General features: G+C 40.3%; 1 protein-coding gene across 2 annotated transcripts in view; it reads right to left on the bottom strand.

Moving 5' to 3' along the window:
• The window catches only part of Caprin2 (caprin family member 2), a 46,619-nt gene that overhangs the window by 5,675 nt on the left and 18,302 nt on the right, over window positions 1-22,642 (bottom strand). For both annotated transcript variants that reach the window (XM_075982226.1, XM_075982227.1), the window contains 9 exons: window positions 21,390-21,545; window positions 19,586-19,629; window positions 18,645-19,292; window positions 15,893-16,015; window positions 14,655-14,724; window positions 10,985-11,049; window positions 7,753-7,854; window positions 5,783-5,896; window positions 1,987-2,155 (listed from right to left, as the gene is read on the bottom strand). In XM_075982226.1, the coding sequence (XP_075838341.1) occupies window positions 1,987-2,155; window positions 5,783-5,896; window positions 7,753-7,854; window positions 10,985-11,049; window positions 14,655-14,724; window positions 15,893-16,015; window positions 18,645-19,292; window positions 19,586-19,629; window positions 21,390-21,545 (1,491 nt within the window). The remainder of the gene's footprint in view (window positions 1-1,986; window positions 2,156-5,782; window positions 5,897-7,752; window positions 7,855-10,984; window positions 11,050-14,654; window positions 14,725-15,892; window positions 16,016-18,644; window positions 19,293-19,585; window positions 19,630-21,389; window positions 21,546-22,642) is intronic.

Raw genomic sequence — 22,642 nt, 5'->3', positions numbered from 1 at the left:
TATGTTTTTTGGTTTTTTTGGGTTTTTTTTTGGTTTTTCGAAACAGGGTTTCTCTGTAGCTTTGGAGCCTGTCCTGGAACTCCCTTTGTAGACCAGGCTGGTCTCGAACTCACAGAGATCCGCCTGCCTCTGCCTCCCGAGTGCTGGGATTAAAGGCGTGAGCCACCACCGCCCGGCAACAAAATATATATTAACATATATGTAATATATATAAACCTCTAACCTGTATTTTCTTCCTTTAAAAACATATTTACGATACATGAATACATATATATGTATGATAAACAGAACATTACTCAGTTTATAGAGAAAGGAGAGCTGGCACATGTCACAGTACGAATGAGCCTTGAAGGGGATATGTTACATGAAGTAGGTTACATGAACAAGTATATGATGCCAGCTCAGATGAGGAAGCCAAAGTAGTCAAATGGTTGATTCCAGGGGCCAGTGGGAAATGAAAAGGAGTTAGTGACAAACAGGTACAGTTACAGCCAGTGACGGGGCGATGTGAGATCAAAGAATTCTATGTGTAAGAATGACACCGGGTATGGCGATACATGCCTTTAAATCAGCACGTGGAAACAGAGGCAAGCGAATCTCTCTCTGGGTTTGAGACTATACTGGTCTACACTACAAGTTCCTAATCCACTAGAGCTACACAGCGAGAGATCTCAAAAACAAAGCAAAAGGTTCAAATTACTTTTTTTTTACTTTATATACACTTTACTACAAATAGTAAAAGAAAATTAATCCTAATCTATTTTGGGGGGGGAGGGGGACAGGGTCTTGTGTAGCCCAGGTTGGTCTTAAGCTTCTTATATAACCAGGGATAATCATGAACTTGCAATCTAGATTCTCCAATTCTCAAGTGCTAAGATCATAGGCATCTTCCATTATGACTAGTTTAGCCAGTGTGAAAAATGAAACGGAGGACCCCTTGCACGTTAGACAAGCACTTTATAGCTGAGCTATATCCCCAGGCCATGAATCCTAATCTTACTAGAATTCAAAATGGAGAAGGCCTATAGCCAAAGCATCTGTTATGTAAACCGCCCTATATTTCGGCAGTGACAGCATCAAGTGTCTCCACATCAAGACCTTAATTCGCTTTGCCACTGAGGAAGAAGGAAGCACCCAGAGTCTCAGTTATTTGTTCAGCACATTGAGGGCTGCACTACCAAACACCACAAACCTACCAGTATTAAGAAGGAAGGTTAAAAAAAAAATCAATGAAATTTAAAAAAAATTTTTAAAAAGGTCACCTATGCTTTCAGCATTCAAAACAGCTTTAAAAGATCACAACTGTCCCCATTCTCTGAGCTAACAGTACAATAACATTCTACATAATCTCCCCACACCAGTTTTTTTTTTTTGTACAAGCCATCATCTGTGCTTACAGGTAACACAGTGTAACACAATGCTTCAAAATCTTCACCAGAACAGCTCGAGTGCCCCCATCTATATCTCAGTCACCAGGTAACCAAAACAGCCAGACTTCAAAATAAGAGCCAACAAGTCTACAGCAGACATTGAAGTTCAAATCGGGGCAGCTGAGATGGCTCAGCAGTCAAGAGCACTGCTGTTCTTTCAGAGAAGCCCAGGACACACATCAGGCAGCTCAGAGATCCAATGCCCTCTTCTGGCCTCCATACACATGTGGTATACATACACCCATAAATAAAAATAGGTCTTTAAAATAATAGTTCAAGATACTGGAGAAATAGCTGAACAGTTAAGAGCACTAGTTTCTCTCGCAGAGGACCCGGGTCCCATCCCCAGCACTATGTGACAGCTCACAATTATCCACAACTCCAGTTCCAGGAAATCTGATGACTTTTTCTGACTTCTGAAGGTATCAGGACATGAGCAAAACACTCATAAAAAGTGTTTTTTGTTTTTTGAAAATTCCAGGGCCACAGAGGGTACTTCAGTAAAGGGATGAAGTTAGCATGTGATACTTATGTAGAATATACACAGAGGTCTTACCAGTATCTGGAGGCTGGGCTGTCTGTTCTATGTGTATGGCTGGGAGCTGGCATTGGGATATTGTCTGCGTACTTGCTGAAGTAAAATTTTGATTGTAGCCAGGTGAGTCAGGGCATTCTTTCACTTCTTGTTCTTCCCGTGGAGGGAGAGGTGCATTAACATTAAACACCTTAAAGAAAGAGCACACAAAGACACTGGGTATGTTCAGAGGAAATGCCTCAAAAATATCTGTACAACTCTACCAGATTCTAAGGCATTAGATGAGCAAGGGATTTGGACAGACATTTCCCCCAAAGCAATAAAACAACTAATAAGCACATGAAGTCTAATCATCACTAGTCATCAGGAAAATGTAAACCAAGACCACTAGGAGATGCCACTTCATAGCCACTGGGCCCACCACTGTCACAAGATGAAAAACAAGATTAGGCAAGGAGGAGGAGACACTGGAAACTCACTGCTGATGGAAAGGTAAAATGGTACAAGCACTGTGGAAAAAAGGTAATGGCTCCTTGTAACGGTAAATATAAACCCACCAGTTTCGTGTGTAGGTGTCCACCCAAAAGAAGTTAAAGTTAAGACTTGAACAGATGGACTATGATCTTACCAACATTATTCCTAAAACATAAAAGAACCTGAGTGAAATGAGACACATACTTTAAATATCACTCAGCCACAAAACAGAATGAAAATAAGATGTGTTATACATAACAAAAACATTATGTTAAGGGAAACAAGCTGGGAGAGAACCAACTCCACACAACTATCCTTTGAGTCCACGTGCATGCTGTAGTGTGTACCTGTTCTGCACATGCTGATAAATCATATTGGTTTTGAAAAGAATTAGATGTTTTTACTTCTACCTAGAATAAGTAACTAGAGGCAGAAGTATAGAATAGTGGTTCAGAAAGTGATGTGGGAGTGTCATATATCAATCTGTTGATTTCATTGGTTAATCAATAAAGAAACTGCTTGGCCTGATAGGTTAGAACATAGGTGGGTGGAGTAAACAGAACAGAATGCTGGGAAGAAGGGAAGTTAGGCAGATGCCATGTCTCTCCTCTCTGGTCAGATACCATAGCTCTCCTCTCTGAGGCAGTCGCCATGATTCTCCGACCCGAGACAGACATGCTGAATCTTTCCTGGTAAGCAACCACCTCGTGGTGCTACACACATTAAGAACAATGGGTTAACCTAGATGTGAGAATTAGCCAGTAAGAGGCTAGAGCTAATGGGCCAAACAGTGTTTAGATGAATACAATTTGTGTGTTGTTATTTTGGGGCATAAGCTAGCCATGCGGGAGCCGAGTGGCGGGAAGCGGCCCACCGCTCTCACCACTACAGAGTGGCGCCCAACGTGACTAGGCAACTCTCTCTCTTCTGGCTGGTTTACATAGTGCAAGAAGGTGCTACTGGAGCTACTAGAGGAGAAAAGACATCAAGTCTCACCCTGTGATGGACCCTGCATGTGAAAATACTAATCTGGCAAAATAAGCCAAATGGTTTTTAGGGTAACCAGCTGCTTTCCGACTGGCTGTGAGGCCTGTACACAGGAGGGATTCACACCTGGTACTGTAAACCTGGCCAAAAGCTACTGTTATTATTTTATATTTACTCTGTCAAGCAACTTCCTAAATATTTCTGTTTATACCCAGAGATTTATGTTGCTCTGAACTTCGGTCAGAGAAGCTTCTTCGTTTCTTTTCTTTTTCTTTCTTTCTTTTTTTGTTTGTTTGTTTGGTTGGTTTTTTAGACAGGGTTTCACTGTGTAGCTCTGGCTGTCCTAGAACTCACTGGCTTCAAACTCACAGAGATCCACCTGCCTCTGCCTCCCAAGCACTGAGATTAAAGGCATGTGCCACCACCACCGGCGTTTCTTTCTTAATGCAGACACTAGCTGAGTTTAAGTAACTGTGAGCACTCGGATGTGGATAAATCATCTTTATCAACCTCCCCTCATCCAAGGAACAGAGAACACGGTGGAAGATGGTGTAGACAGAATTTAAGAATTGGTAGATGAGAACAGGAGCTGTGGAATGATGACTTTTGAACATGACATGGTTGTTGCACACACACATCAACTCACAGGAGGTGTGGTCTCCTCCACAAAACTTACACAAAATCAAGCCAGTCAAAATTCATGGATGGAGGAGAGGTCCCCAGACTCCACCCCCAGCAGAGGAACTACTGGCAGTTGATGGCTGTGGAGGAAGGGACAGTCGCCCTCCTTTAGGAATGTGACCCAACTCTGCAGGCCCTGTAATATTCTCTTCTTGTAAGTTTTAGACTATAATTTGTAGAGGAATACACATTGAGAACACACACACACAATTCTGAACAAACCTAAACCCCTATGAACCAGAATGAGACTAAAATAAAATTAAATCAATGCTTCAACAATGATAGAACTAACTCATATATGCATCCTCTTACTTCAAGGAACTGAAGCTAGGACCCTCAGTAATGAAGAATCAACAATGATTAATAACGAGCTGTTAGCAAAACAATGTGTTTATCACCCATATATTCCTTTTGTGGGGAGGGAGTACTGGGGATCACCACACACATTTTATATGGGTCCTGTTGTGGGAGGTCCTCCCACTCCACGTTGGGCGCCACCGTGGGGCTCGAACCCACGACCCTGAGATTAAGAGTCTCATGCTCTACCGACTGAGCATTTGTAGTAATAAGGGTGGCGGCGGGGCTGCGTCCCCAACACCCCAGCCGCCTGCCCGGCTAGCTTATGCCCCAAAATAATTACACACAAACTGTATTCATTTAAACACTGCTTTGGCCCATTCCTATCTAGCCTCTTCTAGGCTAATTTTCACATCCCGATCAACCCATCTCTAATAATCTGTGAGCACCGGTCTTACCGGGAAGATTTTAGCCTAAGTCCATCCTGGGTTGGAGCTGGGGCATGGCGTCTCTCTGAAGCGTCTGCTCTGGAGAGGAGAGCTGCGGAGTCTGACCTCACTTCCTCTTCCTCCCAGCGTTTTGTTCTGTTTACTCCTCCCACCTATCTCCTAACCAATGAGAGCCAAGCAGTTTCTTTTAATTTAACCAATGACCTTCCTCCATCAGGGTCCTAAGCTTTGTCTATTAATTTTCATAAAGGAAACAAAGCTCTGGTAAAAATATTCCTTGAACAAATCACTCTTAAGGGTGATTATTAGGCCCCATGCCCAGCAGAAGATGGCCAACAGAAAGCAAACTCTTTTCTGTCTCATGTCAAGTCAGAACTTTTCTCTACCTTACAGGTCCTTTCCAGTCTGGGGGGATTCTATGGGACTCCTGTGTGTGTGTCTGTGTCTACACGTATTTCCTGTGTGTCTGTGTCTACACGTATTTCCTGTGTGTGTCTCTGTGTCTACACGTATTTCTTGTGCTTTTTCTTTTGCTTTTTTTTCTTGTTTGGTGTTTTGTCATATTTTGATTTGGTTTTTTTATTGTATTTTATTTTACTTTATTATTATTTTTAGATGCCTGTTTGTTTTCTAAAGAGAGACAGAAAGGGTATGGATCCAGACAGGAGAGAAGTTGGGGAGGAACTAGGAAGAGGAGGGGGAAGGGAAACCATAATCAGAATATACTGTATGAAAAAAATCTATTTTCAATAAAAAGAAAAAATACTTGAAAATTCTAGAGGTTATAGATTTAATACTCTGTCACAAACATTATTTCCAGTGGACAAATATTGGCACAGCGGCCCAAATAGGAGCAACATGAAGGCAAACTTTCCATCCAGTACCAAAGACCACGGCTCTTCAACGGCATCTTTCCCCTTCATACTCACTGTCTGCACGGCTTGAAAGGGCACTGTGCTAACGGCTGCTGAGCTTCCCCTTGCAGGAGGTAACTGGAAGCCTTTTGACAAGGGAGGTGCTGGCTTGCTGGGGGGAACTGTCATCTGTGGAGGGGAAACGCTGCGTCAGCCATACTTTCCACACGACGAGGTGAATTTACACTAAGCCCCAAGCTGGCACAGGTCAGCAAGTTCTTTAGGATGACATGAAACACAGGAATGCAGAGAGCAGCGGTGGCTGCTGAGGAAGCACACTAGCACTTGCTTTTGATAGGGCGCTGACAAAGTGATATCACACAAGGGGCTCTCAACTTCCTACCAGCACCAAGCTCTCTGCAAGCCTTGAATTGCTATTTTCCAACTTACAATATTACTCCAAATATATGCAAAGACTGAATTTAAGAAAAGCTTTGGGTTAGTTCCTTAGTGTTAATTTTCTATTTTAAAAAATTAGTGGATTTCTCAATTCTCTGCCTAAAAAAATAAAACAAATTTGATATAATTTAAGCAATCCTTACCTATAAAGCCAAATTAGTATGACACAAACCCAATCCCAAGAAGATTATAAAGCAGATCACTACAGTCATGTGGTAAAAATCACTTTTTCCTTGTCATAAAGAAGCCCACTGTCTTAGTTTAGACCAAATGAGCACTATAATAACTAATCATCATCTATACTTTCTTACAGTCTGTCATGAATTCTCATTTATTAGTTCACTCAAAAATCTAACCTAATAGTTATTAAATTCATCCTATCCATATCTATCTAGTTCAAGGGTTTGTTCAAATAGCAAAGGCTGAAATTTAGAACTACACACACAAACCTCATGCTATCAAAATGCTCCTTGTTCGTTTGTTTGTTCTTAGAGTTTCTCCCTATAACTCTGGATGTCCTGGAACTAACTTCATACACCAGGCTGACCTCAAACTCACGAACCCACCTGTCTCCCGAGTGCTAGGATTAAAGGCAAGGGTCACCACCTCTGGCTTGCCAAAACATTTTGATAAGATGAGCCAGAGAGACTGTAACTCATTCCAACTCAGTGCTAATAACACTACAAAAAAACAAGTCTTCAGTTACAAAAATATTTTATCCTAATCCTACCTAAAGATTTTCTCTTCTTTATCTTAAAAATGCCATAAGGAAACCTAATACTTTGTTATTATAAAGATTTACTTTATTTTTAAGTATGTGTATGTGCGAATATCTGTATTTGTGCACGTAGTACAAGTGAAAATCAAATGCCTCAGATTCCTTGAGGCTGGAGTCACAGGGAGTCGAGAGCTACCTGCTGTGAGTGCAGACTCAAGACTCAGGTCCTCTTCAAAATCAATACATGTTCTTAATCACTGAACTAACATCTCTCCAGTCCTGTATGCTACTTATTAAAATAAATTAATAAATTGACTAAGCTGGGCCATACTCTACTGTAATCTCAACACTTGAAAAGTGGAAGCAAAAGGGTCAAGAATTCAAGGAAAACCTGAGCTAGAGGAGATCATCTCAAAATAGTATTGCAGGGACTGGAGAGATGGCTCATCAATTAAGACATTGTTGCTCTTGCAAAGGACCTGGGTTCAATCCCTAGCACTTACATGGTAGTTCACAACCATCCTTAACTTCAGTTACAGGGATTTAATGACCTTTTCTGACCTCCTTGGGCACCAAGCACCACGTAGTGCAAATATATACATACACAAAATAAAGAAATTTTTAAAACTTAAAAATAATAACTCTAAAAAATATATTTATAACATCAGGTAAGGTAAATACTATTAAGCCTACATACATGGTAAAGCCAAAATAGTGGCCTGTATGTGTTCTTGGACCACAACATCTACAGAAAGTAATGCATTAATAAATACAAACATTATAATTCCACTAATCATGCCAGTAATTCATAAATTCATTCTGCCATTCTTTGAAGACACAAAGAAAATAAGACCATGGGTCTCATTACCTCAGGGGTCTCTGAGGTCATAAATTCTGTTTCAGTTCCCAAAGAAGCCTGATCAGTAGTAGCCAAGCAAGCATTTGAGCTACAAGTAACTGAAGAAGCCACCTAGACACAGAAAGACAAAAAAAAACACTGTCAACACATGCTGTGGCCACTTCTTATTTCCTGTGTGCTGGACTCCTTGATTTATTGCTTTTACTAGCATTCAGTGGTGCAGGCAGTATGCTAAGTGCATATATTAATACACTTAATCCTAACAAACTTGTGTGGTAAGCACAATTATCCTTATTTTAGTGAAATCAAGAAAAAGCAAAGAATAGTTGGGCAGTGGTGGTACACACCTCAATCCCAGCACTCAAGATACAGCAGATTGATCTCTGGATCTCCGAGTTAGAGGCCAGCACGGTCTATAGAGCAAGTTCCATGATAGCCAGGGCTATACAGAGAAACCCTGTCTTGAAAATAGCCAAAGGGAAAAAAAAAGAAGCAGGAGCAAAGAAAGGTGAAGTAATCTGCCCAAGATTAGAATAAAGTTCAATAGCAGAACAATTAGATTCATAGACTGCCTTTCCAGGACATACCCCAGCCTTGTTGACCAAGATTCTTGGCCCTGAAAATCTGGAGCCAGATCTGCAATGTGACTGACACTTCACAATGCATACTGACAAGCTAGGCACAGAGCTAACCAAGTTTCTGGTCTGAAGACTTTTCATGCCTTACAGAGGTAGGCAGATGTATGAAAAGGATGGACAAATGTTACAAAAATCAAAATAGTAGCAAATTTCTAAGAGAAAATTAAGAGTTATAAGCAGGTATAAAATAAAAACCAGATCAAGCACAAAAGGAATTAAGGCTGTGACAACAATGAATCACCAAGAGCAGTTTGGTAGAAAATCTATGGCACAAAAAGGTATTAGAATGTAAGAGAAGCCTAAGGGGAAAAAATCTAGCAGTAATAATAGAAAAATGTGCGTCCAATTCTGCATCCCAATACTTTTTCATGGTTTTCAGAAGCTCCAGTAATAAAGGTGAACCAGAAATCAATGAGTGGTTATCAAACATCAGAGTGGTGATGTTTCTATAACCTGCTCCCAGCACTAGGGTGGTAGAGTCAGGAGAGTCAAGAGGTCAAGGTCATCCTCCTCAACTACACTTGGTGAATTCCAGGCCAGCCTGAGCTATAGTTGCATAAGACTTTGTCTCAATAAAACAAAAAATAGGAATAGGCACACCGTGCACACGCGTACACACACACACACACACACACACACACATTTTCACACCAGAAAGAGTTTGATAGGCCAGCCTGGTCTACCAGGCCAACCAGGGCTACATAGCCAGACCCTGTCCATTTCACCACCACCCCCAAAGAAAGAGTTTGAAAGAATTTTTTTAATACTTTACATTTTATATACTAAACACATATGATTTAGATCTAACCAAAATATAAGATTTATAAAACTTCTGCCGGGCGGTGGTGGCGCACGCCTTTAATCCCAGCACTCGGGAGGCAGAGGCAGGCGGATCTCTGTGAGTTCGAGACCAGCCCGGTCTACAAGAGCTAGCTCCAGGACAGGCTCCAAAATCCACAGAGAAACCCTGTCTCGAAAAACCAAAAAAAAAAAAAAAAAGATTTATAAAACGTCTAAAACAATGCTTTTTTCAGTACCTTTAACTTAAAATAATATGCCAACCCATGATAACTGGGTCTGACTGCTGGTGAGCTATACTTGTGTACAGGGAAACCCACAGACACTAAGTTAATCTTCCTTTGTCCACTCATTTTTTTTATTTTCTCTTCATTCATATGAAGATAAATGCCCATTTTTATTAGGAGTTTGAAGATTTCATGATTACAAATAATTACAGAAATATGAAATGTTACTCTATCAAAATGCAGTATATATCTTCCTCACAGATGTGCTTCAATACCCATCTAGAGCTAACTAATTTTGACATCTATGATATCATTCCCAGAAACTATGTTACAGTTGGCCTTGTAGTTTTAAGGCCAAAGGCAAGGTATAATTTTTAGCATGCTATCTAGAGAAAAGCATTTCGACCTAAACAGCATCCTAAAGCACTTTATCATAATCATTATTGTGTAATTAATATATCACATAGGAACTTTTTTTTTGTTTGTTTTTTTTCGAGACAGGGTTTCTCTGTGGTTTTGGTTCCTGTCCTGGAACTAGCTCTTGTAGACCAGGCTGGTCTCGAACTCACAAAGATCCGCCAGCCTCTGCCTCCCGAGTGTTGGGATTAAAGGCGTGCGCCACCACGCCCGGCTATCACATAGGAACTTAAAGGACTGGAGAGAACCATTCTTAGAGTGAGTCCCCACTCCACACTGTCTTGGGGTCCATGCTGTTGCCATAAGACTCTGACCAAAAACAACTTGGGGAGGAAAGGGTTTGTTCACATCACAGCTGCAGCCCATCATTCAGAGAAATTCAGTCTCTTCCCACTTATTAGTTAAGCTAAAAAGACTTTGAAAGTCTGTGCCGTGGAATGTACCTATTATCCCAGGGCTAGAAGAATAAGGAGACAGAAAGATCACAAGTTCAGGACCACCCTGGACTACAAAGCAAAATCCTAACTCAAAATACAAACAACAAATTTTACTTAGAAGTTTCACTTACTGGGGTTGCATATATAACTCAGTGGCACTTGCCGAGTGGACAACTACAGAAGCTAGGTTTACTCAATGTCTAGCACCATATTGGGCAAATGAAAAAGTTTTACTTAACAACAACAAAATCTTTAATATTAATATTCATTTATAGGTTGCAATCACTCTTGCTTCTAAATTATCACATTAAATGGAGTAGCCAGAAGTAGCTTTTCCTTCTAGTAAACATGGTGTTTGAGACCAGTGGTTCTAAATGTAGGTATGCAAACTCACCTAGAGAGGTTATTAAAAGCACATGCTACTAGCATGCTAGCACAGGGCAACATCCCAGCACTCCTGAGGCAGGAGGATCACAAGTTCTAAACCAATCTAGGCTATGGAATGAGTTCAAAGCCAGCCTGGCTACATTAAGAAACATTCACACACACACACACACACACACACACACACACACACACACACACACACGAAATCCTCTTCTAGTAGGTCTAAGAAAACCTAGAAAACTTTTTCTAGAAAAGTTTTTTCAATTATTCTTTGCCAAAGTAAGAAGTCTTCCCTTGAAGCAAAAAAGAGTGTAAGACAAATTAATCCAGAAGTTACCTGTAATGGCTCTTGAATAAAATCACTTTGATTGGACAAGTTTTGCTCTGCAGATACTGTGGAGACTAAAATAAACAAACAAGGGGAGAGAAATGCTAATGCATCAACTGGACAAAACAAAGTTTACTCTTCACAAAGTATCAGCTGGAAGAATGGGTTCCTACAACTTTGAAGAAAGTAAACTGCATAGTTAGAAACACTAATTCCATCTACGGTATATGGTGATGTGGTTTTTCTTTTTTTGTTCTTGTTTTTAATATTTTTATTAGTATCTGTTTACGTGCACATGTGTGTATGTCTGTATATGGGCATATATCTGAGGTTAGGACCACCCCCTGGAGCTGGAGTTGTAGGGTTAAGCCCAGCCTTAGGGGGCGTGTCCGCGTCAGGCGAATGTTTACCTATAAATCTGCCAGGCATGCATGCAGCTGGCCCTTCTGCTTCCTGTTCTCTGTGGGAACCGTGGTACTGTAAGTCTAATTTCCACATTAAAGCTGTGTATATATTTTACAATCTATTTGCATTCATTTACGCCATTACATTTTGGCGCCCAACATGGAGCAATCTTGCCCTGCCCCGGCACGGGGGGGGGGGGGGGGGGAGTGGGGGGACAAGCTCGCCTTTAACCGGAGCTCAGCTCAGGAAGCGCGTTTCCAAGCGTGTAGCCCGCTAGCTAACACAGCACGCTCCCAGGTGCCGCTTTTTAGTTCGTGACTCATGACTCGGGCCCCAGTGCTGAGTGAGTCTGAGATACACTCGGCCACACACACCCATTCCATCCCACCTGCTCACTGGAGCAATTAACCCCTCCCTGCCTGCCTTGGAGTTTGGAGCGGAACCCCGGAAGAACCCCGGAAGCTCAAGTATCTGCAGTTTTGCAACAAAAGCCGCCAAAGTGGCAGATTTGGTCTGATTCAAAGTGACCCCTTCCACGACCACTCTAACTCCTCAGGCAGAACAATAAATTAAGGTTTTGAGTTGTTTCAGACCGGCTCTCCACGTGGACTCAAGTGGACTCTTTCGCCACCATTGGCAGGAACCGGTCATTGCAGGTAAAAAAAATTTTTCTTTTATAAATAAAATGTCTGAAAGCGTTACAATTCAGGACTTTAACAGCCTTTTTGAATGTACCATGTGGGAGATTTTACAAAAGGTGACTAGCACCCCACATCTATGGATCTTTCTGGGATTCGTAGTTTTCCTTGGTACTATATGGTTTGATAATAGAAATATTATAAAGTCTTTATGAGACGAAACCAGGATTCTTAAGGCAGAGGTTAACGTTTAAAAACTATTGAGAATGACAACAATCTTCTCAAGAATCAGTTTAAAGTTCTCCAGGAAGAGAACAGATCTTTGTTTAACATGACTCGGTTAACTGAGCAAAATTTAAAAAAGATACAGGCTGATGTTAAGGAGAAATTCATTACTATGAAAGAAGAAACAATTGAATTGGATCGTAAGCTTCAGCAGTCCCTTTCTGTAGGAACTAAAACATTAACTAAGAAAATCAAAGATGGGATGATTGGTATTTGTGAATTACTGTTTTTAAAAAATTGTATTGGTACTGTTTCCTGTATATTGATATATTGAATATTGAATGTGAGTGTTCCTACCTCTATTTTTGTATAAGAGTATGCTTATAACTTTGTCTATATTATATTGATACATCTACCATATTACAATGTACATTTCTATCTCTGATACTATTTATATAATAACATTGTTTACATTTGATATATAATGACATTGTTTACAGTTGAAGATCATTGTCTTCATATATTGCACAGTTGTTTATTCTTTTAGTCTTCAAGTTAGATAGGTATTGAGAATTACATATTTGTCATATTTATTTTTAGGTTAATCAGGTCTTTTAGATACATAGAGAGTATATTTATATTTAGTATAGATAGTATAATCTTCAGCCTCTTCAAAGACCTGTAGAAAATGGCCTTTAATCTAACTTAAAATTCTGTGCCAACAAGACACAATTACTCCTGGCAACACCACTCTACTCCCGAGAGAATGTTGAGCACCAAAGACACTCCACTGGGAGCTTGTCTTCTTGGCAGAACTGGCCTTTGGGTTAAGAAAAGCCCATACCTCAACTTCTGACAAAGATACAAAATATCCCTAAGTGGATGAAACAGGATTGTCTTATCCTGCCAAGACAGGGTAGGATAGTTCTAAGAAAGTTCCTTGCCTTTAATAATGATATGTCAGTTATGTTAGGCCTTAGCCAAAGTCGGTTGACTCAACATTACAAATGAGACTTTGGGTGATTGCCCAAGTAGTCAGTTGTCTCTGTCAATTGTTGCACATTTTGGATATCTCTCGTTTGTTAAGTAATATTTATTCCCTTCTCAGATCTTTGACGGAGTTGAAGATTATATAATTGTAGTTACTCTCTACATTATTTAGACTCCTTGAGATAGAATGTCTAGCAAAACTTTTGTTCTCAATATTGTTTGTTATATTTATTATTTGTTATAGTTGTATTTGGTTTAGTTCTCTCTTATTTAGACAAAAGGGGGAGATGTAGGGTTAAGCCCAGCCTTAGGGGGCATGTCCGCCTAGGGCGAATGTTTACCTATAAATCTGCCGGGCGTGCGTGCGTGCAGCCAGCCCTTCTGCTTCCTGTTCTCCGTGGGAATCGTGGTACTGTAAGTCTAATTTCCACATTAAAGCTGTGTATATATTTTACAATCTGTTTGCATTCATTTACGCCGTTACATGGAGTTACAAGCAGTTATACACTGCCTGATGTAGATGCTGGGAATTAACTCAGGTTTTCTACAAGAACAATACATGTTCTTAACCACTGGACCATCTTTCCAGTCCCCGTGGTGATATTTTAAGGCTATATGGGTAAAAGCAGCATTTCAAAGATTCCAAAAGGAAAGAACTATGACTTTCAAAAAAAAAAATCACTGGGGAAAATAATCTGGAAGACAAAGACTGAGCCACTGATACATATAATCTTTAGGGTAAGTCTTAGTTGATCTTCTGTTTGTTTAAATGTTTCCCCTGTAGTTATACGTATTAACAAACTTTTTACAATTACGTAGTTTTCAGTTTGGTTTCTCTTATTAATATCAGTCACTTCTGCTAACTATTCTGTTTCACCCAGCATTACAGCATCAGTCTTTAGCAGGTGTCCAATGCTTACCACAGTTGGACAATGGCTTGATCATGCCATTCCTTACCTGAGAGAAATTAGCACAAAGCCAGAGGCTTAAGCTTTGAGGCATCACACCAGTTTTTTTATTTAGGCTCCATCATTAGTTATCATGGTATTCATTGTTCTAAATATCAGTACCCAAAAGCCTCCACACTAGATTCACAGTTCAAAGGTCAAGCAGGTTCTAGTCAGAAATCACCCCAGAAAGACCATGGAAAACTGGGAAAGCAGCTATTAAGTATTCTACTTGCTCATCTGAGAACTTTTCTCTAATAAGTGTAAACATGTTACTGAAGTATACTTATGGCCTAATGATAATTTTTATCTATGCAACTCTACTGACGGATGCATACAACTAGAATAAATTAACAAACACTCAAGCTATCTGGAATGAATGATTTATAAAAGAAATAAGTATTAGCTATAAAGCTGTTTAAGTCTTTAAAATTACTATTCTCAGAAAACATTATTATTATTGTACTGGGTTACCTGGAGAAGCTGAAGGTGGCTGCGGTGACGGAACTGCACTTGAGGGTTTGTCAAGATCTAGGACAGACTCCTGAAGACAGGATTCAAAACAGTGAGGAAAACAGGTGATTTATTTAAAACGATTGAACAGTTCACTGTACTGACTACAACTTTTACTAAAGATGCAGGCATCTAGCTAATTCCTACCTTGTGGTTTTTTGGTTTTTGTTTGTTCGTTTAGAGTTTTTTGAGACAAGGCTTCTCTGTAGCCCTGGCTGTCCTGGAATTCTCTCTGTAGGCCAGAATGGACTCAAACTCACAGAGATCCATCTGCTTGCCTCTGCCTCCTGAGTGCTGGGATTAAAGGCGTGTGCCACTACCATCTGTCTCAAACAGCCTTCTAAATACTTACTTTATACCCACAGATTAGTACTACTCTGAACCCTGGGCAGAGAAGTCTGCAGTGTGGGCAGCAGTCAATGAAGAGACTCATAACTGGTCAAAGGGTTAGAGTGAATGTTGAAGGCTCAGCTCTCAATGGGACATACATATCAACTCCTTCAAAGCTCAAGGAATGCCCCAGAGGCGAGCACAGAAAGAATAGAAGACCCAGAGCATGAAACGCTCCCTCCGGGATATGACAAAGCTCTTGCACTCATGAACTCACAGAAGCTATGATGACCTACAGAAATCCAAGCCAGTCAATATCCTAGCATGGATGACATAAGGGATTTGAGGCTCTACCCTTAGCTGAAAAGCTATCAGCAAGTGACAGCGCTGGAGGTGCTGGGGTGGAGGGAGCACATCACTTTTCTTGTGGTTGCCAGATTGCTTTTTCTCTGGTAAATGGGTATATGGTTCTACACTCACATGTATGCAGGCAGCACTAACTAAATGCTGTGGATTTTTGTTTTGTTTTTTTAATAAGTTTTTGTGGCTTTTTGAGACAGGGTTTCTCTGTAGTTTTGGAGCCTCTCCTGGAACTTGCTCTGTAGACCAGGTTGGCCTTGAACTCACAGAGATCCACCTGCCTCTGTCCCCCAAGTGCTGGGATTAAAGGTGTGCACCACCACCGCCTAGCTGCTGTGGTTTATTTTTAAAAAGAGGGTGAAAATATGAAGGCAGACTGGAAAGTACTGGGGGCTGCAAGAGACAATGGAAAAGGGAATATGAATTGGATATGATCAAGACACAATATACATGTAAGAAATTGTCAAAGAATAAAAAAAATTCTAAAATCAAAACAAAACAGCTCATACTTGCATAAAGTTACAAGTTCCTTGAATCTGGGTCATGAGGTCTTGCAGTTTTTCTTTCCTCAACAGCGGATCCTTTGGAAAGGGAGAGGAAGAGTCTATAGGCTGAGGTGTGGACTTAGGCACCTACAAGACAAACCCACCGTGTATGAGTCTCAATCAGAAAGCTTACATTACTATTACATCTTGAGAAATCAGATGGAAATACTATTTATTAGACTTACCGCAGTGAAAATTTTTACATAAATCCTTCTTCCCAATTAATTTTTCCCCTTTCAAAACAACTTTAATAAAAATCTTTCTAAAAATGAAGCATTCTCTGTGATAGGCCACTGACTATGACACATACCAATACTTCTAATCAAGGCAAAAATTACTATTTATTGTATTAAATATGCATCCAATTTTTTTTCTTTTGGTTTTTTGAGACAGGGTTTCTCTGTAGCTTTGGTGCCTGTCCTGGAACTAGCTCTTGTAGACCAGGCTGGCCTCGAACTCCCAGAGATCCGCCTGCCTCTGCCTCCCGAGTGCTGGGATTAAAGGCGTGCGCCGCCACCGCCGGGCCTTGCTTTTTTTTTAATCTTTATGTGTATGGGTGTTTTGTCTCTGTGAGTGCATGCATGTGTGTGTGTACCACGTACATGCTTGGTACCTACATAGGGTAAAAGGCATGGGATAGCCAGAACTGGAAATTCAGGTGTTATAGCTGCCATAAGGGTTCTGGGAATCAAACCACAGTCTCCTCTGGAAGAATAGCCAGTGAGTGCTCTTAACCACTGAACCATCTTTCCAGCCTATAGCCATATTTTTATAGCTGAGATCAGATATTCATAGAGAAGTGAATGCCCTCTTAGTTACTGAAAGAGCCCAAACTTCAACAAAATGCTGACTGTACCATAAAAACAAATTCAAGAGTTTGTTCCAATACTGAGGGAACTTAAGAGAGCCTTCATCCAGCAACTGATCGAGGCAGAGGCAGAGACCCATACTGGAGTACTGGACTGAGCTCTCAAAGTTCAATTGAAGAGTGGAAAGAATGAAAATATGAGCAAGGAGGTCAAGACCATGATGAAACCCACTGAAACAGTTTGCCTGAGCTAATGGGAGCTCACCAACTCCAGCAGGACTGGGAAGAAACAAGCATATGACCAAACTAGTCCCTCTGAGTGTGGTTGACAGTTGCATGGCTGGGGCAGACTGAGGGGCCACTGGCAGTGGCACCAGCATTTATCCCTACTGCATGTACTGACTTTTTGCGATCCTATTCTCTTTGGATGTATACCTTGTTCAGCCTAGATATAGTAGGGAGGACCTTGGACCTTCAACAAGGCAATGTGCTTACCCTTTCTGAGGCTTAGATGGGGGTGAGGTAAGAGGGGGTGTAGAAGGAATGGGAGGTGGGGAGGGAGTGGGAACTTGAATTGGTATTTTTTTAAAAGTCTAATAAATAAGAAAGAAAGAAAGAAAGAAAGAAAGAAGGAAGGAAGGAAGGAAGGAAGGAAGGAAGGAAGGAAGGAAGGAAGGAAGGGGAAGCCTTTATAACAGAAGGATTTGGGTCTCTATATAATATGCTAAACAGTTTGAAAATGGAACAATTAAATGAAAAGCTATCTAATTTAGATAGGATAAAAAATTCAAGATATTTGGACCTTTATAACTAAATAGCTCTAGTTTTCAATACCATTCAATAAATAGTATGAGATCAATATTCTAGTATGGTAAAGGTTCAAATATACCTAGCAGATTTGCAAATTAGGAGGGACTTGTGGGCTTTTTTGGTTTTCTGTTTGTTTTTTAAGACAGTCTCTCACTATGTAGCACTAACTGGCATGGAACTTGCTATGTGTAGACCAGGCTGGCTTCAAACTCTCAAATTAGAGTTTTGTTGTCTTACTGCTTTATTGGGATATTAAAATGAAGTTTTTAATATGCACCTCAAAAACAGCAATCATACAATTACTACTAGATGTTATTTATAAATTAATCATGTGTGGCTGTCAATCTTCTACAAGGGCAGAAATAAAATAAAGATATCAGCACTTGAAGAAAAGAAGAGAAAAAATTTTAGCATTTCAAGAGAGAAGAAAAAGAAAAAAGCCAGGCATGGTGGCACATGTCTCCAGTGCCAGCATTTAGGAGGCAGAAGCAGGTTGATCTCTATCAGTTTTAAAGCCAGACAGGTCTACATAATGAGCTCCAAGCCAGCCAGAGCTGCATAATGAGATCTTGTCTCAAAAACAAAAACAAAATCCGGTGTGGTGGCACACACCTTTAATTTCAGTACTCTGCAGACAGGTAGACCTCTGTGAGTTCAAGCCTAGCCTGATCTACAAAGCAAGTCCCAGGACAGTCTCAAAAAAAGAGAAAAAAAGAAAAGAAAAAAAAGACAAATAATTCTAAAATTCTTTCTATAAGGCAGCACTGATAGGTATTTGTTTATTTACAAAGCAACGTTTTGACCTCTCCAAACAAAACGATTCTTCGCAGTATTAGATGACCAAAGACTTGATCAGAACATTCCTGAATAAAAAAGCAAGTGGTCAAAGGAAAACTAGTAAGTTGGGATGGAAGTTGAAGCAAAGTCTTCAGCAAACAAAGTGATGGCATGTTTGCTTTATAAGCAATATTAAATAATGTAGAATTTAAGAACAAGCAATAGTAGCTGAGGTTATCCAAGGATCATTTCTTATAAACCTCACATCCTAGAGAGAGATTTATCATCAACAGGATGAGGCAGACATAGAAATCTACTCACATCTTTGAGTTTTACATTTAACTTCCTGGGCAGGAGCTGGTCATTCTGTAACAGGTCAGCTGAAGCTTCCCCCCAGGACTTTAGAGGAGTCTGGCACTGTGGTGCTGAGGAGTGTTTCTGGTTCTCAGCATTGTTTTCCCAGGACATTGAGGTTCGAGGCTTTGTTGAATCCCCTTCTCCACACACAGGAGTGGTCCAGGACCTGCTCTGTTCACACTGCACAGAGACTGTCCAGGATCCAGGAAGTACCTTCTTTGGATCTTTTTCTTTCTGAGGCTGAACCACCCATGGCTTTGGTGTATCCTGTATGTTCCGCTCTTGAGGGGTGTCCACTTTGGACTTAGGGTTTTCTGGCTTCCAGTGACTGACAGGTGTCATAGAAATCTGTTGCTTCTGCTCTTCCTGCAATGTTGACCGGAGGTTCCCCTGATCGAAGGAAACCACAGGCTTTGACACCTCCTGGGACTTAACAGAAGACTCCCAAGACTCCAAGGACTCCTGCTTCTTCTCTTGACCATCTGATTCAGGAAGCGTATTCCAGCATTTGAGGAGATTTGGTTTTCTAGCATAATCTGCTTCCCAAGGTCGTTCCTCGTTTTCTTGTTTTCTTGAATGATTTACTTCTATCATATAGCGTCTGTTCAGAAACTAAGCCAGAGAAATAAACAATGTGCTTCAGGCTTAAAATATATAAACTTTGAATGTAATGTTCAACTCTATTAGATACTGTGCATCAGACTAGCCCCTTTAACCCTCACAGTGATACCAGATATGATCCTAGTCTTCACAACACAGAGGAGAACAACCCAGCCACACACTAAGCTAATAAGCGACAAGGCAGGATTCAAGTTCAGTCTGTCTGCCCAAGCCTCAGACTCTAAAACCACAGTAACAGATGAAAATTGTAAACAACTTCAGCCAACGGCCTGCTCACTTCTTACCTCCTGTGGTTGTATCTTTGGCTGCGCAAGTTCCACAAGAGATTCTGGGAAAATTAAAAAATACATAAATAAATACAAAGTCTAAGTTTTTAGCCTGATTATAGCTGTAGTTCATTCCAGCAATGAATTACAAAGGACTCAGGAGAATAAAGAATTAATACAATTAAATATATTCACAGCAGGACTATTCCAGCTACTGTTTATTGGTCAGAGATGTAGCTCAGTGGGAGAGCACTTGCAGAGCATGCACAAGGCCTGAGGTTTGATCCGCAGCACAAAAGAAAAGAAAAAAGAGAGTGGGTTCTAAGAATAATTGTAACTGAAGCTAGTATTTTATGAGATATTTACTGAAGTCCCAACTTTCTTTTGCTTTTTTTTTAATTAATTAATTTTCTTTTTAATAACAAAGTTTCTCTGTGTAGCCCTGGCTGTCCAGGAATTCACTTTGTAGTCCAAGCTGTCCTCAAACTCTCAGAGATCCACCTGTCTCTGCCACTGGGATCAAAGGTGTGCACCACTAAATCCAGTAAAAATTCATGTCTTTAAGGATGGGGTCTCATTGTGTAGTCCAGCCTGGCCTCAAACTCTCAATATTCCTGCCTCAGTCTCCTGAATGCTGGGATTCAAGTGTGGACCATCATATCCCGTTAAAAAAAATTTTTGTTTTTTCAAGACCATGTTTCTCTGTGTACCCCTGGCTGTCCTGGAACTCGCTCTGCAGACCAGGCTGGCCTCAAACTCAGAGATCCACCTGTCTCTGCCTCTTAAGCAATGCATTTAAATGCATGTGTCAACACGACCTGGTTTTAAATTTTTATTCCTAATTAAAATAAATCTCCTTCCACCCACAAATAGCCTTACTGAAACTGCAATTACAGTTAAGGTGTACAAGGACCAATCAGTAATCCCAGCTTGAAACAGAGCCTCCACCAAACCATGCTACAGTCAAGAGAGGTGTGAGAGGGAGACACAGAAGCACTGAACTTGGCACTAATCTCAGCTGGTTGCTTCTGCCTAGCATACACAAGCATGGTTCCCAGGCATGGTTCTTAATACAGCATAAACTAGTCATAGGAGTACAAACTTAATCCCAGCACTGGGGAGACAGAGGTAGTAGAACTGAGAAGTTCAAGATCATCCTACATTACACAGTAAATTTAAGTAAGGCCAGCCTGGGATACATGAGACCCTGTCAAATAAAAACATTTTTTTTTCATTTCTTCTTTTTTTTTTTTTTTTTTTTTTGGTTTTTCAAGACAAGATTTCTCTGTGTAGCTTTGGAGCCTGTCCTGGAACTCACTTTGTAGACCAGGCTGGCCTCGAACTCACAGAGCCTCCAGAGTGTTGGGTTTAAAGTGTGCACCGCCACCACCCAGGCAACATTTTTTAATTTTAAAAAAGGGAACGAAGGAAATAAATGGCTAATCAAGAAATAGATTTCAGCCAGGAGGTGGTGGCAGTAGGAAATGCAACCTTTATAATGGAATATGTCATGAAAGCAGAAAGGCACCATCAAGAGGGAGTACAAGCACTATTAAAAACAAAGTATTATGATGTATGTATGAAAATGAAACTGTCATAATGTACCCCATTTCTTTGTATGCTAAGCAAAAATTTAAAAACAAAACAGGAGTCCTGGTACAATCCTATTTATTTCAGCACTCAGAAGAAGGTCAATCATCCAAGTTCAAGACTAGCCTGCTGTACACAGTAAGTCCAGCCAGTCCAGGCTACACAGTTATACCCTGTCCCCCAAAAATAAAAATATATAGATAGCTAAAGAACTTCAAAGATTACAACAAACCTGACTCTTTGATAGATTCAGTCTTCAGTAACTGTTTCTTCTTTTCTGATTGTATTACCATTTTGTCCTCTTTTTCCTTAGAATTTTTGAGAACTGGGACATTTTCAAAATACCCTGAGTTCAGCAGGTTAGACAGAAGATCTTTCACGTGTTTGTCTAAAAAAGAGGGATTAAGACTTAGCATATAACCTAAGAGTTCACTGAAAATTATGGCAAACAAGAATCTCAATGTTATCCTGCTTACTGTCAACCACCACAAGAGTGGATGGCGGGGAGAGACATTTGAATTGTCTGTGCCAGCAAAATAAGAGTAATTCATCTTTACAATTCATGCTGAATCAATACAGACAGTAATGATGACACTAGATATTTAACAAATAACTGAAGTTTCTCTGAGTCTCCATTTTTAACATTTGAAAAATAACGAAAAATCAAAGAAGCTAAACAAGGAGAATATCAAAAGCACATATTTCCTGAATTGAAACATTTTTCCTATCTACCTCCAAGATATTATAACTAGTAACTATTCTGTGTTGACCATTAATTAAGGACTTGTATAAACAAAAGCTAGTTCCTCCACCATAACTAACCAATAGGAAATCTTATCTTTTAACACTCCCGTTTTTATTGTTGGTCTATTTGTTTGGTTATATGGAAACCAACTCTCACTAAATAGCCCAGGCAGTCTAAAATGGGTTATTCTCCTACCCTGGCCACCTCCCACCCTCCAGAGGCTGGGATCTGAGCCGTCAGAACTGGCTTAAGCACTTTTAAAAATTACAAAATTCCTTCATTAGATTTCACTCAAGTTATGTTATGTTATATGCCACTCCAAACAAACTGGCACTAAATAGTTTTTTGAAAATTGTAAAAGTAATGTCAAAGTTGCATATTATTTACAAGTCTGAAGAAAGAAAAAAAAAAACAATTCCAAACCAGGCAAAACAACCATGGCCTGTGCCTATTGTTCATTGGCATATTAGAACATTGACTTGTTCAGTTTTATTTTTCCTGAGGGTTTTTCCATATAGTCATGGCTGTCCTGGAACTCACTCTGTAGACCAGGTTGTCCTCAAACTCAGAGATCGCCACCTGCCTTTGTATTCTGGGAATTGGGATTAAACATGTGCGCCACCACCACCCAGCCTGATTCTTTTTAATCAGCCTTTTTTCTTTTTCTTTTAAACAGGGTCTCACTTTGTAGCCCAAGCTGACCTCAAACTCAAAGCAATTCTCCTGCCTCAGCTTCCTAA

This window comes from Microtus pennsylvanicus, chromosome 8 (genome assembly GCF_037038515.1).
Source record: "Microtus pennsylvanicus isolate mMicPen1 chromosome 8, mMicPen1.hap1, whole genome shotgun sequence".
Lineage (NCBI taxonomy): Eukaryota > Metazoa > Chordata > Mammalia > Rodentia > Cricetidae > Microtus > Microtus pennsylvanicus.
This window is presented reverse-complemented; position numbering and strand designations above follow the sequence as displayed.